At 44.5% G+C, this 18,218-nt stretch overlaps 1 protein-coding gene across 1 annotated transcript in view; it reads right to left on the minus strand.

The window, feature by feature from the left end:
• Window positions 1–4,814: 4,814 nt before the first annotated feature.
• The window catches only part of TMEM272 (transmembrane protein 272), a 37,774-nt gene continuing 24,370 nt past the window's right edge, over window positions 4,815–18,218 (minus strand). The window contains exons 3-5 of the mRNA XM_032783968.2: window positions 16,243–16,302; window positions 9,750–9,832; window positions 4,815–5,280 (exon numbers count right to left, since the gene is read on the minus strand). Coding sequence (XP_032639859.1) covers window positions 4,918–5,280; window positions 9,750–9,832; window positions 16,243–16,302 — 506 coding nt within the window. The 3' untranslated portion in view covers window positions 4,815–4,917. The remainder of the gene's footprint in view (window positions 5,281–9,749; window positions 9,833–16,242; window positions 16,303–18,218) is intronic.

Here is an 18,218-nt window from a genome sequence, read left to right on the forward strand (position 1 = left end):
GATACTGGCAGACCTCAAACTGTCCCAGGCTCTGGTAGGGACCCGAGTTGAGGAAGACACATACCACCCGATAGGGTGAGAGGAATTTTTTATATATATATATACAGCCATACACAACACATACACTGGTAAATTATTGCCTTTTGTTTTTCATTGGACTCGCCTTTACTAACAGCTGTGGTTTTATTTTCTATGGCTTTTAATCTCTCTGCAGTCATATCTCGTCTAGCAAACTATCTAACAGAGTACAAAAGATAAGCAAAAACAGCAAGTATGACTAATGATAAGAACCAACACAAAAATGTACAGGGTTTATCACAATAATCCTGGGGCTGGTGGAAAAGGTGGAATGAAATTTGGCAGGTAGACAGAAAACACCCAATAGTTCCCGAGTTGAACAGATAAGAGGAAGAGGCTGAGCAAACATGGATGTAGTATTTGGTGAGCTTCTGCGCCACGGATATTCATCGTCGGTCATCATCGATCAGTCAACAGATTTGAAAGCAGTTGCCGCTCCTGGTGGAGTCATAGAAGCAGAGAGCTCACCTGTTTGTTGTAGAGACAAAGAAAGTGAATAACAGAGCCACTGGTTAAGGGTACTCTGCGAGGTGCTTGAGTTTTCCTCTCTCTATCATTATTCTTTACTAAGGACTAGTTTCTAGCAGAAAAAGCAAGAGAAAATAATTTATAAGGTCAGCTGATAGAATGTGCAGCTCTATCAGTCATACTAAGTCATGATAGTGCACATAACTATAGTAAAATGATTATACGCAATAACTGTCAGGTAAAATTAAGAAACAATAGATTGGCCACAGTTCACGACATTAGTAACACTCTAGGGATCCCATTTAAGTAGGCGTATTGACAAATAGACACCAAAAGAGTAACACTCACTGGGTGGCCACTCATGCCTGTTTGCTGTGTAGAGAGGAATGGCAGAGTACGTGGTTAGGCCTCGCACGATGCTGGCGGCGGGTCCCGCTAGTCCCCGTGGTTTCGGTTTTGAGCAACTTTCAATCATATAAAAGATCTTTAGTGTAGATTCCTGGATATTCGTACTTCATGTGACGAGGCACCAACCAGTTGATGGGAGCTACTGTCTGAAGACCTGTATTATGGAAGTCAAGGCCCTGCCCTTACTCGTATATGACCTTGAGTAACTCAGAAATATGTAACCTATTTGATAGTGCTATCTGTGTGAATGTATGGCGTGCATGGATCAATTCAACCATACTTGCAGGCGGTCAGGAGTATCTGCTCATCCAACTCTGCCTTCATAGAGCCGTCCCCACTCCTCACACTTGCCTTGTGTGCGACCAAACTCGCCGCACAATGGCACGCTCTCTCTCCTAGTCATTTTGCCGCCCATTTTTATTCGTGCAGCAATCTTCAGAGATAGACTCGCAAGGACCACCCGCGTCACCCTCTACACTTCGTGCAGCTGCAATTCATACCCCACACAGTCCCCACTCCTCCACTGTCTTGCAGACTCTGAACACCTGTGCTTTACTCGTCTTATGATTCTAGACCTCCTTCCTTTCGACTGCCCTGCTCCACCTTCCTTCTCCAGAGCCCCTGCTCCGAATATCGATTAACCAGCTCCGCTAGATATACCACGCAGCTGGAGAGAGAGAGCATCTGAGACGAGGGCCTTGCCCTCTACGCACCTGTTTTTAGCAACTCTCAGGGACCATAGTGCCACCCAGGCTATCTATTAGACTGAAGCTTGGGTGTGTGATTCTCAGCTCACATACGCATATTCTCACTAGTTTCATTGGCCAGTAACTAAGAATAATCAGTGTAGACACTGGTAGCATGCAGTGTTACAAGGCAGAATGGGCTAACCTCCCCAAAGATGTATTCTCAAGGGTCCAGGCAGGCAGCTAGGATCCTTTCTGTTCGCCATTGTCCATACACCCATGGGTAGAATTACTATTTTTAGCAACACTAGATCAAATGGGAGCTAGCATGAGTATGTCTACCTGAAGCTAGACTCACACCCATCAGCTCCAAAGTGTAGACATTATCAACAGAACTAAGCAGTAAATGTGCCTGCTATTCCCCTACTTGGTGTATAATGGATGTCTCCTGTCGTATAAGAAAGGCAGCCAGGGCTTCTTAGATCCTTTCCACACCCACCTCTGAACCCACTTTGGTTCAAAAACCACTGATCATCCTAGTATACGTCTACCAGGGCTAGATGTGAATGAAAGAGAACAAATGACTGACTGGATTTAGTGAAGCGATAATGAAATGGTTCTTAACTTAAAAATAACGCATACTGCAATCATGAATGTTATCTGTTGCAATAGCAAGAGAATGTAAAATATAGGTTTATTATGATATTCACCTTGATCAGCTTGATTGATAGATCCTTCGCCTCATATAGATTGTGCAATCACAACATGTCTTCCATTCTTCTCGGTATCCTGGCCTTTCTTCTCCATGTGCCGGCCAAGCCTTTTCAACTATAAAATCTTCCCATCTCTTGGAAGGTCAACTGAGTTCATTTCAGTTCCCCGTGGTACCCAACTCCGGTGATAACTGCAATCCATCGATTGTAGTGAGCCTTGCTATATGCCCACCCATCCAACATTTTTAACTGAACCTGCTCCTCAATCGACAATATGCTGCACATCTACTCTGCTGTATGATCACTTCCTGGGGACTCGGTTGCAGAATGAAGTTCTCCAGAATTTCCTTTTTTCCAATCCCTCTCCTGGTTCAGACAGTATGCCTGCTACGCCCTTTCGTCTTTGTCAGAGCTTTGTTAGTATTGGTATTACCCTCCTTAGATGCTCCAGTTAAGCGGTAGTGCTGAGTGGCTTCTATTAAATACCTTTTTTCCAAAGGGTTTAATTTACTATCTTATAAAATCTGCCTTAAGGCTAAAATCAAATTTAGGAACTCCCTGAGACACCTTTCCCCCACCAATTTTATTATCGTTTAAAGAATTGTATGACACATTCACCAGGAAATGCCTTTAAAGAAAATTAGTAAATTTGTTTTTGGATCCAGTGGCTGGTGTGCAGAAGTTCCTTCTGTGGAAAGTGGGCTGATCAATATCTTTTCTACTGAAATATGGCTGTCATATTCTGAATTGAAACATTTCTATCTTAATTTAATTTATTTTGAAACAACTTGCAGAAAATATGAAAGGAAGTTTACATGACCTAGAGAAGAGCTCATTTGGTTAAATTTGCAACCCATTAATAGAAAGAAAACTGCCATCCAAGAAGCTTGAACCCAGACTAATTTGTATAAAAATATGTCAAGATCAAGTGATGGTAAAATTATTGCAAATTTCATCGTCAACGAAACATAGCAATGATCTTTGTCTTTAAACCTCTAAATGGATCAGTACATTCAAAGGTGAATACTTTAAAGACTTCTAACAATACACTGAAATTGATTTTTTTAGCAGTACTCTTTAAGGAGAATAATTATATATTTGGTCATCGCCAAATCCAAATTTCCGCGCATGAAAAATTCTAAGAAATTGCTCACAATATTTAATATATTGTTCAATACCAGTCTATTAAATAAAAAGCTAAAGCTAATTTTTTTTTATTTTCAACATGCAGCTCTGTCCTTCAGGGAATAAACAAAAATAAACCAACCATAAAAACAAAAAAAAAAAATGCCTGTTTTCGAATGATAAGCTTGGCTCCGATTGTAAGTCAATGGCAAAAGTCCCATTAACATTAATAAGTGCCAGGCTAAACCCTTTAAATCCAAACAATGTAGTCAAGGCATATATTTTATATCATCTCAAGCATACCTATTAGTGGAATTTTCTTTTGCTCTTGCTAGTATCTAATTTTGGCAGCCTCCTTAAAATAAAAATAAAAATAAAACATTATTCTTTTAAATCATAATAAGGAAAGCAAGGGAACACATTGAATCTGGAAATGTAAATTAATATTCAAATACAATCATAAATTGTCTGTATATACGTAGCTATTTCTGACTTTTTGGGGGAGGCACCTGAACAGCAGGTAAAAACGTCCACAGGTAGCTTTCTAAGCACTGCACTCTTTTGGCAGATGAGCTCTGATGTTGTTTCCCTGGATTCTGTGGAGCCATCCCCAGCTTAGGAGTCAAGCCCCGAGTGTCCTACCACCCACTGGAGACCACTCTTGGCTTCATTTCCACATTCCTCTCTAGTTCCTCTTCAGGCCCTGGTACTCTCCAGCTTCTCCATATTCTTCTTCCTGATTGTTGGCTGTTCACTTGACTGCTGATATCTATCACCACCGCGTTCTGGTCTTGTTCTATTACCCGATGTTCTGGACTGGCCAGAGTACCTGTTGCCTTCCAGTTGGACTGGAAGTTCCACAGAATTCTTAGCCCTGTGCACTCCAACAACTTCGTGAATCTCCAGCTGTCTGGGAGGTCTAGGCCCATTACGCGGGGCAGGGATGCCGGAACACGCAATGCCACACTGTCCAGTACGGCCGGGGCAGCTACAGCCTGCCGAGAACGGCGCACCTCTGCTGCACAGGGCGCACGCGCCGATGAGACCCGCGGCAAAGACGGGAGCTCAGTGCCTCCCGGCGAGTGATGCAGGCCGCCATGCCGGGAGGCAGCCCGTCCAGCCACTGTAAGGTCCACACACTCACAGTCCACAATGCCCAGGCATGGAGTCCAGACCGCGGCGCGCACATGTCACTCTCACCTTCTCAATACTGAACCTATGGGTCCTAGCTAAGATACTGCGCAGAACCCTCAAACTCCCAGGCCTCTGGTAGAGGACCCGAGGTTGAGGAAGACACATACCACCCATAGGGGTGAGAGGGGAATTTTTTTATATATATATATACACACATACACACACACATACACTGGTAAATTATTGCCTTTTGTTTTTCATTGGACTCCCTTTACCTAACAGCTGTGGTTTAGTTTCTATGGCTTTTAATCCTCTTCTGCAGCATATCTTCGTCTAGAAAAACAATATATACAGAAGCTACAAAAGATAAGCAAAAACAGCACAGTATGACTAATGATAAGAACTCCAACAGCAAAAATGTACAGGGTTTTATCACAATAATCCTGGGGCTGGTGGAAAGGTGGAATGAAATTTGGCAGGTAGACAGAAAACACCCAATAGTTCCCGAGTATGAACCAGATAAAGAGGAAGAGGCTGAGCATAACATGGATGTAGTATTTGTGAGCATTCTGCCGCCACGGATATTCATCATCGTCATCATCATCAATCACAACAGATTTGGAAAGCAGTTGCCGCATCCTGGTGGAGTCATAAAGCAGAAGAGTCACCTGTTTGTTGTAGAGACAAAGAAAGTGAATAAACAGAGCCACTGGCTTTAAGGGGTCAACTCTGCGAGGTGCTGAGCCCTTCACCTCTTATAGATTTCAGCAAAAGCAGAGAGCACTCAGCAACTCTGAAGAACTGCCCAGAATGGTCAGGACTGGCCCCTATAAAAGCATCCAGCAAAATTAAAACAATATTGTGGCACAAAGGGCAGCTCCAGGTACCAGCACGCCAAGTGCATGCCTGGGGTAGCAAGCCACGGGGGGCACTCTGCCGGTTGCCGTAAGGGCGGCAGGCAGGTTACCTTCGGCAGCATGCCTGCGGAGGGTCCGCTAGTCCCGTGGTTTTGGTGGACCTCCCATAGACATGTCTCCAAATCCGCAGGACCAGGGACCTCCCGCAGGCATGTTGCCGAAGGCAGCCTGCCTGCTGTGCTTGGGGCGACAAAATACCTAGAGCTGCCTCTGTGTGGCATATAGGTGCCGGCTTCATTCAGGCCCAGGGGTACTCAACCCCACACTCTGCCCCAGGCCCTGTCCCCATCTGCCTCTTTCCCCCAAACCCCCACCCCTGTCCCGCCTCTTTTTGCCCCCACTCCACCCCAGGCCCCATCCCCTCTTCCCCCAAGTCCCCACCCCAACTGTTCCCACCCCTGCCCTGCTTAATTCAGCCTCCTTCCCTGAGCTCCCTGCTCCTCTCTCTTCCTCCCAGAGCCTCCTGCATGCTGCAAAACAGCTGACCACAGTGGGTGGGAGACGCTGGGTGGGAGGGGGAGGAGTTGATCAGCAAGGCCACCAGCGGATGGGAGGTGCTGCGGGGGAGGAGAGGGCTGGCTGCCAGTGGGTGCTGAGCACCCGCTAATTTTTTTCCCTAGGTGCTCCAGCCTACTACACAGACACTGCACCGCTCTAACTACACCAGCGTAAGCCTTATGCCTCTCACTGAGGTGGGTTATTATGTAGGTGTAGCAGGGCATCTACACTGGTGGGAGGAAGGCTGTAGTGTAGACATTGACATACTTAGGTCACCATGAGCTGCCTTATGTTGACCTAACTGTGTAGTGTAGACAAGCCCCAAGTATAGAGCTCACCACCAATTTGGGGTTTGTGCCCTGGTTCTTAACAGTCTACCCTGAGGCTGGTACTTATGCTCTTGAGCCACTGCAGGACAGCTTGGCAAGGTCCATCTATGGCTATTAGCCAAGATGGTCAGAGATGCAACCCTATGCCTTGGCAGTCTCTAAACCTCTGACTGCCAGAAGCTGGGACTAGACAACAAGGGATGGATCACTCAGTATTGCCCTGTTCATTTGATCTGAAGCATCTGCCACTGCCTGCTGTTAGAAGACAGGATACTGGGCTAGATGGACCATTGGTCTGACCCTGTATGGACATTCTTGTGTTCTTACACATGAGTATAACCGAGGGTGGAATTGAGCCAATTGGATTTAAGCTGATATATAAGGTGTTATTTGAGGGGCTATGTTAAAACATGAACTATTCTAATCAAATTATTAAAATCAAGTAGGTCACCACATTACAAAATATAGGCCCAATCCTGTTCCATTGAAGCCAAAGGCAGAGTCCTGATTGACTTCAGTAGGAGCAGCATTGGACCCACGTTTAGTGTCATATTTAATGAGAACTGACGACAGGCTAATCACTTATGGCTAGCACAATTTTATTACTAATTAAAATCTTTATTAATCTATGGTCAACAATATTAGGAAAGTTTCAAGCAATCATATCAAAATTGTGGAAGTCAGCATTGTTGCTGAGGGTCGCAGGTCATTACAGTAAAAAAAACTACATTCCAATTTAATTTTCCTAAAGGAAAACTTAGCTGTTATTAATCTAATCCTCTGATTATGCTATCGCTGCAGGAAAGTCCAGCTGAGCAATCAAATGACTGAGCATTTAACCGGTGGAATTCATGCACAGCAAATGATTTCCAACAAGCTTAAGTACTTTCTTTTCCTCATTCACATATTTTGCTGAAGATACTGACCACAGCACCTTGATAGGGACTATTCATTTCTCATTAGTGGGACCATATACTGAATCTATGCTGGGCAAGTGTAGGGTGCGTAGAGACCTCTTAGCAAGAAGGTTCTCTGCCTTTTCCCTCTTCATTGATCCTGGCACAAAAAAGGGGCAAAAGACATGCATAAGGGGAGTGTAGCAGCGTGCAATGCTACTGTTCTCAGGTAAGAGACTGACAGCCTTAACTTCAGGAGACAGGCTTCCCTTGCCTGGAACATTAGTTTCTCACAGCAGGGGACTCCTACCTCAATCAGATTCTCCCTGGAAAAGTGAGGGAGACTAAATGGAATAGCTAATTGGGAATACCGTACCATATATACCATAGTCTCTGTTACACGACAACCTTACCTGTGCCAGCAAGCAACTTCATGACATAATTAGGGGCATTTGCCATGGTTTTTTGTTTGCAGAGTAGAGGGCACTACACGGTTACTGATCAGGGGTGGGAAAACTTTTTGGCCCAAAGGCCACATCTGGGAATAGAAATTGTATGGTGGGCCATGAATGCTCACAAAATTGGGGTTGGGGTGTGGGCTCTGGTTGGAGGTGTGAGCTCTGGGGTGGGGCCAGAAATGAGGAGTTCAGGATGCAGGAAGTGACTCCAGGCTGGGGTTGAGGAGTGGTTGCAGGTGGGGGGTTGGTGAGGGCTCCGGCTGGGGATGCGGGCTCTGGGATGGGCCTGGGGATGAAGAGTTTGGGGTGTAGGAGGGTGCTCTGGGCTGGGAACAAGGGGTTCGGAAGGTGGGAGGGGAATCAGGGCTGGGGCAGGGGGTTGGGATGTGGGAAAGGATGCAGGCTCCAACTGGGGGTGCTGGCTCTGGGGTGGGGCTGGAAATGAGGGGTGCAGGAGAGTGCTCCAGGCTGGGATCGAGGGGTTTGGAGGGCAGGAGGGGGATCAGGGTTGGGGTGTGGGGAGAGGCTCAGGGGTGCAGGCTCTGGGTGGCACTTACCTCAAGCAGCTCCTGGAAGCAGTGGCATGTCCCTTCTCCAGCTCCTACACAGAGGTATGGCCAGGCAGCTCTGCATGCTGCCTCACCCGCAGGCACGGCCCCTGCAGCTTCCATTGGAGTGCTGGAGGGGGCCATTGGAGCACATAAGAGCTGGAGGGGAGCCATGCCACTGCTTCCAGGAGCTGGATGGAGTGACCCCTGACCCTGTTCCCCAGCTGGAGTGCCGGAGCACTGGAGTGGGGCAAGCCCCAGACCCCATTACCCAGCAGGAGCTCGAGGACTGACTTAAAATGGCTGGTGGGCTGGATCCGACCCACAAGATGTAGTTTGCCCACCCCTGTTATAGATTGTGTTACAGCATTACAGTTTCCGTCATTACCTGGGATGTCACCCAGCTACAGGGATAACCCTGTCAGACAAGCACACACTGGCACAATGAGATTTGTAGAGTAGTTCAGACCAGAGAAACAGCTTCACTATTGTTTTGTTCAGTTTGTCTCCTCAAGAGAAGGAGCAGGGTCTGAGGGGGATTATTAGAAGAGAGAGAGCCTGATTCATTATTGCCCTGCACCTGGTGTAGTCATTTCCACCAGGGCAAAGGGAGTGCATGAAACATGTGTAATGCAACTGTTTTGATTTGGTGGTATTTTATGCCCACTTTGCATTGGTGGGAATAACTACATACTGTGCAGGGCAAGGTGAATAAGGCTCATTGACAGCTGAAGTCCTCTCCAGTCAGTCTCCAAAGCAGGGGCAGATACATTTCAGAACAGATGCTGACTCTGATTGTTACAATCTGTTGACTAAATAAAGCTACCTGTTTTAATCTAGCTGTTATTTAAGTGTTTCAGTTAATTCCTAGAGAGGCTTCAGGGCAAGAATCTTCACTCTGTGTCTAGGGAGATCAGACCACTAGTACAGGATTTCCAACCTTACAAAGTTCTAGCATCATTTACATGCAGCATGTGATGTTACATTAATCACTTACATCTGTGCCAGCCACTGAGATTGCTACCTGGTTCACCTGTCCTCATTGATAAAAGAAATAAAATTCAGCCAACCAGAAACCATTGTCCTTTTATGGCTCAGATGTTCTCTGATTGGCTGAGATACACAATTACTCTGTTCTCCTGAATGCACCAGCGGGTCCCTCATGGTACTGTATAGTGAGAAGTTGTTACTTTCCTGTACTAACATCCATTTATTCATTCTAGATCTATCATTTGATAAAACAGAAATCAAATCGTAGCAGAACATTTCCACAGGATCAATGCCTCTTACTTTGGAGTTAAATATGCCTATTTTGTGGTCCAGCAAGGAATTATTAATCTGTGATATCATTCAGTTGTCTAGCTCTCAATTAACCATAAGAATGTAATGTAAATTCTTAAGTATCCTGTCTGAACACAGCTCACTTAAAGCATACTTTATAATGTCAAAGTCTTGGCACATAAAACATTTTTCATACACAATGCACAGTACCTTTAAACTGCCGACAACACCACCCACCAACAGATATAAGGGAATTAGTGGTTGAAGTGGACAGTCTTCCAAAAACTTCATTCCTGAGTACCAAAAATATAGTATCATTTATTACCTTAAGTGACCAAAATGTCAGTATATGCTTTACAGAAAAAAATAAAGATGCAGTATAGTGCTTACAAATACGCTTCTGATCCAATTAACATTAAGGTCGGGGGACTGAATTAAATGAGCTTTGCATCAAACACAACACAAATGAGGATAATGAACAAACAAAAGGCAGAGAGGGGAAGAAATAGAACAAAGGTCACAATATCAAGATTATGGGGTTACTCATTTGAGCCAGGTGCATGTTTTTATGGCTCTGCTCATCTTTTGTTCAGTGTATTATTAAATATAGAGCTGGTCAGAAAAATTCCAACAATTTCAACAACTTTGGATGGACCCTGAGCTGTTTCCTGCCAGGTTGTCTGTCCAGCTCCTCAGCAGACTGTGAACCAAGAAGCTCGGACCTTGGGAGCACTCCCGGGGCTTCCTGACTCCACTGCAGTCTGGACAAAGTGTGGGAAATGTGCTGCCAGGAACAATTCTCCGTGGTCAGGGAGATGGACTCTGTTCTAAAGGGTCACTCCATCTCTAGCTTTGCTTTTTGGAATTTTTAATGACAAAATTTCATTCCTACTTGTTAAAATTTGAAAGTAGATAAATAACCAAGTGGTTGAAAAGATCTCAAATTTTTATAGTTAGGAATTATTGGCTATTCTTCATGAATATTGATCTTCACTATTATTTGCATAGTTACAGATCTGTTAATATTAGATAAATTTCTAGAAATACTCTTTTTGACTAAGGCCAAAATGATTGAATGCACATCAATAATCAGATCAATAGAAATCAAGTTATTGTGAGAAATCATTGTAACAGAATGTTATCAGAGAACTCGAGTCCCTTGCTTAGATAATAAATGTCTGCATTTCGACTTGACATTTAATTTTCCTTAAAATGCCTTCGCAGATATGTAGCTGTTGGAAACCATTATCCTGTGACAACGCTGTATTACACTGATGGTCTCTTAATTTCAGCAAGTCATGAAAAAAGGACTCTGCATCTGATGTGAGAAGTTACCCACAGATCTAGGCTAATCCCATAGAATAAATGCCACATTTTCACCTCGAAGTTTCATACATTAAAATTTATTACTAGAAGGGGGTAGGGTATTAACAACAGATTCTAGCCCCCATTCCATTTTTGAAGGCTGGCTGCCAATGTGTAAATTATGCCATGGTGTAAATGACACCTCCCTGCACTAGCCTGGGTCCCTGCAGTCCTGTCGCATTCACCCCATCACCACTCTCCCTCGGGGTAGGCAACAGTTTTAGGTGATGGCCAGGTCTATATAAGAGATCAGTCAGGATAAGTTTTCGAGAGATGCTGAATCAATGCATCTCCTGACTGTCTGGGACACATAGTCTCTGCAGTAGCACCCAGTGGGCATACAGCGGAGGCCAGGGGCAGCATATGAATCTGGTTCATAGGTTATGTCTACACTGGAGCTGGCAATGTAATTTCCAGCTTGGGTACACAAACACAGGCTAGCTCTAATCAAGCTAGCATGCTAAAACTAGAAGTATAGCCATGGCGGTGCAAGCAGTGGGATGGGCCAGTTGCCCAAGTACAATCCCATCTGAGACTCTAGGCACATACTCGGGGCAGGGGGAGGCTTAGTCCCTCTCAAATCCATGGCTACACTCCAGGCTGGCTACAGGTATTCTGCGGCCCCAAGCTCAATCGCGCCACTCCATTCTTAGGCAGGAGTTTGGTGGCGGGTCCTTCACTGCCTCTCTTCCACTTCTGCTGCACTTCGGCAGCAGCTCAAAGGGAAAGAGAGGGACTGAGGGACTTGCCACCGAATTCCCGTTGAAGACCCAGACGCGCCCCCGCCCCCCACAGCGGACGGAGTGCCACCCCTTTGTATTGGCCACCCCAAGCACCTGCTTCCTTAGCTGGTTCCTGGAGCCGGCCCTGGCTACACTTCTGTTTTAAGCATACTAGCAGAGCTGCAGTGGGCATGTCTACCCAAGATGAAAATCAGACCAATAGTGTAGACAAACCCAAAGTGCATGGCAATAACATTTAATGGCACCATCTTCTTAACCTGACTGCCCTAACCGTGCTCTTGCCTCCATTTGATTCTGTTAACTACTGATGGTGCCAAGACTCTCTGCCAGAGCCTTGGGGCTGGAACTCTCTGGTAGCTGAAGCAGCAATCAAGTCTAAATAAACTCATAGACAAATACATGTGTTAAGGGACAGTTAAGCCTGAGAGCATATATCAGTAACTTAAAGGTAAAAACAACATTACAGGAATGTGGTAATTACCCCAAAATAATCAGTACAAAACCAGAAAACCCAAAGTTATGATGAAACTCAAAAAACTCCAGACAGCTTAAGATACAGAAATGCACAATTGAGGCATCCAAACAATGCAAACCCTGTCCTGTACTGATGTATGTCTGGCAGTGGCTCCTGGGGGTGGGGTGGGGTGGGGTGGGGCAGAGCAGGGCAGGCAGCTCCACCGTGCACTGCCCTCACCTGTGGGTACCACCCCCAAAGCTCCCATTGGCCACAGTTCCTCGTTCCCGGCCAATGGAAGCTGCGAAGGACAGAGTCTGCAGGCAAGGGCAGCACATGGAGTCCTCTGCCCGGGCTACAGGGACGTGGTCCCAGCTGCTTCTGGGAGTGGTGCAAGGCCAGGGCAGGCAAGGAGCCTACCTTAGCCTCGCTGTGCTATGGGGCTGGCAATCCTGCTGGCAGGACTGAAAGCCCTGACGGGCCAGATCCAGCCCCCGGGCCATAGTTTGCCCTCCCCTGCAATAGCCATATAGCTACGATCAGTGCATTCAGTATCTGGGAACATATACTAAATATATGGCTCAGAACATATACTAATATGTTCCCAGATTAGATTAAATTGACTTTTGAAGACACATTTTCGTTCCCATGTGGTATCACTAAAAGGTTGAATTAAGGTGCCTGAATTGTGCATTTCTAGACCTGCATTCAGTACTCTGAGAATGAGTGCTGTAATTTTGGGAAGGAAATGATGCCTTGTTCATGCATAACATAGCTATTTCCCTGGCTACATGGCCCCTCACTCCTGTAGTATCTGAGCACCTCACAGTCACTACATGGTTTTATCCTCATCACACTCCTGTGAGGTAGAGAAAGCACTATCCCTATTTTACAAATGGGGAACTGAACAGCAGGGTAGACTAAAAAACATGTTCATGGTCACACAGGATGTTGTGGTAGAACCAGGAACAGAATCCAGGTTTCTTACATCTCAATCTAGTGTGCTACCCACTAGGCCATTCATCCTACCTGAGTCCCTACTTTAAGTGAAAACTCAACTTAACTTTAACTATGGAGCCTTGAACAGCCCCTCCAGAATAAGGTTGCCTCTTGTTATGACAGACTTTCCCCATCCTCCATCCTGACTCCAAAGAAGCAGGCTGGTGAGACAATGAAGGGAGAGAATGAGGGTCTTTCAGATTTGGTTTCCAGCTGACAGGGTCTGTCCCTACTTATGGGAGACTAAATCCATATTGCACATTCAGCTCCTCATTGAACTCTCTAAGTCTGGGGATGGACCTGCAACCAATAGTCTCCTTGTTTAAAATAGACCAAGAAGCAAGAGTCTGAAATAAGATATTGGAGCACTCATACATCTCAAAAAGAACAAGGAATACTTGTGGCACCTTAGAGACTAACACATTTATTTGGGCATAAGCTTTCATGAGCTACAGCACACTTCATCGGATGCTTGCAGTGGAAAATACAGTAGGAAGATATATATACACAGAGAACATGAAAAAATGGATGCTGCCATCCCAACTCTAATGAGACTAATCAATTAAGGTGGGCTAGTATCAGCAGGAGAAAAAAAAAACTTTTGCAGTGATAATCAGGATGGCCCATTTCAGACAGTTGACAAGAAGGTGTGAGTAACAGTAGGGGGAAAATTAGCATGGGGAACTAGTTTTTACTTTGTGTAATGATCCATCCACTCCCAGTCTTTATTCAAGCCTAATTTAATGGTGTCCAGTTTGCAAATTAATTCCAGTTCTGCAGTTTCTCTGAAGGACGATCCCTCACTCTCACAGATCTTGGGAGACAGGCCAGTCCTTGCTTACAGACAGCCCCCCAACCTGAAGCAAATACTCACCGGTAACCACACAACAAAAACACTAATCCAGGAACCTGTCCTTGCAACAAAGCCCAATGCCAACTCTGTCCACATATCTATTCAGGGGACACCATCATAGGACCTAATCACATCAGCCATGCCATCAGAGGCTCCCTCACCTACATATCTATCAATGTGATATATGCCATCATGTGCCAGCAATACCCCTATGCCATGTACATTGGCCAAACCAGACAGTCTCTATGCAAAAGAATAAATGGACACAAATCAGATGTCAAGAATTATAACATTAAAAACCAGTCGGAGAACACTGCAGCCTCTCTGGTCACTCAATTACAGACCTAAACGTCACAATTCTTCAACAAAAAAAATTCAAAAACAGACTCCTATGAGAAACTGCAGAATTGGAATTAATTTGCAAACTGGATGCCATTAAATTAGGCCTGAACAAAGATTGGGAGTGGATGAGTCATTACGCAAAGTAAAAACTATTTCCCCATGCTAATTTTCCCCTACTGTTACTCACATCTTCTTGTCAACTGTTTGAAATAGGCCATCCTGATTATCACTACAAAATTTTTTTTGTTCCTGCTGATAATAGCTCATCTTAATTGATTAGTCTCATTAGAGTTGGTATGGTTTTTCATGTTCTCTGTGTATATATATCTTCCTACTGTATTTTCTACTGCATGCATCTGATGAAGTGGGTTTTAGCCCACAAAAGCTTATGCCCAAATAAATTTGTTAGTCTCTAAGGTGCCACACGTACTCCTGTTCTTTTTGCTGATACAGACTAACACGGCTACCACGCTGAAACCTGTCATACTTCTCAGTGTTCATAAAAGTACTTTAACTGTGAAATTATTCCTATAGTGCAAACCACTGTAGGAAAGAGCAACATTCACCTTTTTGTTTGTTTAGTTTGTAGCTCAGACCTGAGTCCAGCCATACCCAGCCTTCTTTATACTTAGAGACATGTGAATTGTGTTTGAAATGAATATTTTTTCAACTGCAGCCTGAAGAGTGTGCAGTGGATCAGAAAGAGAAGTTCACTCTTCTGGCTGTTTGGAGGTGAATTCGTATACTGGACATATACTGTACAGTGCACTCTATTTTGCACATAGGGTGACCAAAGAGCAAATGTGAAAAATTGGGACAGGAGGTGGAGGGTAATAGGAGCCTATATAAGAAAAAGACCCCAAAATCGGGACTGTCCCTATAAAATCAGGACATCTGGTCATCCTACTTGCACTATGTCTTTTATTCAGGATGCAAGTTCTGGGTGAAATTGCCTTTGTAACTGTTTCTTGCTATTTATTATCAATATTAGTATTATTTAAGCACTTATATGGTTGCTTTCATCTTCAACTCAGGTTCCAATAACGCGGCCAAATGCTGCCCCATGCAGCAGAAGATGGAGAACCCCCAAGGTCATTGCTAATCTGACCCTCAGGGGGAGGGATAGGTCAGTGGTTTGAGCATTGGCCTGCTAAACCCAGGGTTGTGAGCTCAATCCTTGAGGGGGCCATTTAGGGGACTGGGGTAAAAATCTGTCTGGGGATTGGTCCTGCTTTGAGCAGAGGGTTTGATTAAATGACCTCCTGAGGTCCCTTCCAACCCTGATATTCTATATGAATAATCCCATTGGAGTCAACAGGATTGTCAAATGGGTAAGGTAAGCAGTATTTTGCTACTAATTTAAGTTTCCTGACACTGCTGTGAGGTAGATAAGAAAATTAAAAGAGCCACATTTCATAGATGGAGAAATTTAGGAAAAGAGATTAGGTGGTTTGTCCAAAACTACAGAAGGAGTCATCAGAACTGGGGTTAGAAGGCCAGAATTCCTGGTTCCCCATATAAATGGCTGCTGTGGTCATGCATCTGAAGCCTGGATATCACCCCAGAAGCTTACAGGGTGAAAAATAATAGTGGAAAGGATGGAGTTTATCATTACAAGTCTGACTCCTATGCAGCATGCTTTTCCCACATAACTCTGCCAATCTGCTTTGATAATGACCTGCACACCCCACACCAGCTCAAGGAATTGCCGAAGCAGATATCAACAACCAAAGCAAGCTCTGTGGTGATTTTATGATATGGACAAACAGATGTAGTGACAAATATGTAGTTTACGACTTCAACAACCATATCTGGTGACATCACCAAAGTCAGGTACACTTGTGTCATAAATCAGATTCAAACTAATCTTTTCACAGGTGGCATTGCTATAGGGTTTTATAATACCACCAAACTTCTCTCTTTAAATGTCTTTGATAGACAGCTTACCTGTAAAAGCCATGGCCAGTGGTAAAGCAAGGAAAGCAAGAAGCCCAAAAATAAAGCATGCTGTAAAGAAACAAAAATGGTGAGTTATTCAGCTGGCAGTATTTCAAAAGATACCACGTCCTATTAAATATGTCCCCTTGCACCGTGTGTGGACTAGGAGTGTCCATAATCGAATGCAATGAGAGCTTCATTTGGATTGTGTGGGATCACTGATGACTGAGTTGCCGTGTATTTCACATACTGACACTGAATTTTACAGTGATACTTGAGCAGTCTCACCACCTTGGAGCAGCCTATTCATCATGGGCCTGGAGTCCTGCTATTGAACTCCATGGGCTGTGGAGCAGGCACCATACCAGCACTGGTGGTGGCTTCATCATCTTCTGCAAATTCAAGCATTCATTGTCAAAATATTACATTTCCAGACCTTGAAATGGTAATAAAAATTTTCCAAATGCATCCCAATACAGCAGTGTCCACCTACCTATGCCAGACGACAGAAACAATTGCAGATAGATAAGTGTGAATTCTACCTATTCTTATCAATAGTGGTCAACTCTGGAGCCTAATGATGGGCATTCAGCATTGTTAAAGTGAAATTCTGCTCTGCAAAGTAACTGTAAAAAGGTTATTATGGAGTTCCAGGGGTCACATGTTGCTCAGGTTGCAAATAGATCCCAGTGGTGTGTAAGAGCACTAAAAGGAGGTTGAGGTGGCTCAGAGGATAGGAAAAAAACACTCTATAGAAAGGCAGTATGATGTTCCTTGAAGGTCCGAATTTGCCAAATTTGAACCTTGAATGGTAGGGCAGAATCCCCGGGTAGCTTTGCAGAGCTCAGCCCTGCTAGTTCAAACCCCCTCCTCATGTCTCAGTGCACAGGAACGGATGGAACCCCAGCACCGTGAGCAGCTGCACTGGCACACATAGCTATTATATAGCATGTCCTGTTCATAGACCTCAGGGTGCTTTCCAACTGAAGGTAAGTGTTATTATCGGTATCTCACAGAAGGAGAAATGGAGACCCAAGGCTGTAATAACAATCAAGGGCAGTAACAGATCTGGGACCAGAACATAGGTCTCCGGATGCCTAATCCTGCGCTCTAACCACTGGACAATGCTACCTCCCATACACTACATTAATTTTATTAGCTGCATACTGAGGTCTGAGATCTTACACTTCACTCTTTCAGCCCCAAACATAGTGTATGTAACATATCCACTAGCTGAAAAGGGCTGAAGGTATTTCGAGATGAAGAAAGCACTTCTGTTTCTTCATCCCCCCTCCATTTTTTTTTCTGCACCATCCTCTCTCTTTTTCTCAAACACTGCCCAGTGTAACAATTGTGCCTGTGTGTTAGGTGTCTGCAAAGAGGCCTACACTTGGCTAAGCTTTTTTAAATGGCCTTTATAAACAACCTCTCATTAAAACAGTGCATGCCAAGTTCTGTACTAGGATCCTCTCACTGTTCCATTACCCAGATTATTATTCTAATACACTGGAATGATTTTGAACTCTAAATCTTACCCGTGAACACTACTAGTTGCCTAGGTAACCCCATTTACTTAATATTCCAGAGAGAACAGTTCAGGTGTTCAGTAGCTGAGTTAACTGTCTGGAGTTGTAAGTAAGTAGCATGACTAGTGTAACAGAATGTAGGTCATCTCTCCCACTGCCATTTTCCCTCTCCTATACACACCGCATGAGTACAGAATAAAGAGAATCATAGGAAGAAGAATCGTGATTCTTTATTGTGCAATGGATATTTTCTGTGATCAGTTCCGAAGAAAAAACACTGGACTAGGCTCCAGTATACTCTATAAATGGCTTGGCAGGGCACGTGTACATGTAGAACTGCACATCTGGCACACAGCTGTTTGGTTTTGTATTTGCCTGCTTTCTATCAACTAGCTTGATTTTGGAGGAGGAAAAAGGCAGCAGGGACCACTCAGAACTAGAGAAAAAGCAAGATGATGG

This window comes from Chelonoidis abingdonii, chromosome 1 (genome assembly GCF_003597395.2).
Source record: "Chelonoidis abingdonii isolate Lonesome George chromosome 1, CheloAbing_2.0, whole genome shotgun sequence".
NCBI lineage: Eukaryota > Metazoa > Chordata > Testudines > Testudinidae > Chelonoidis > Chelonoidis abingdonii.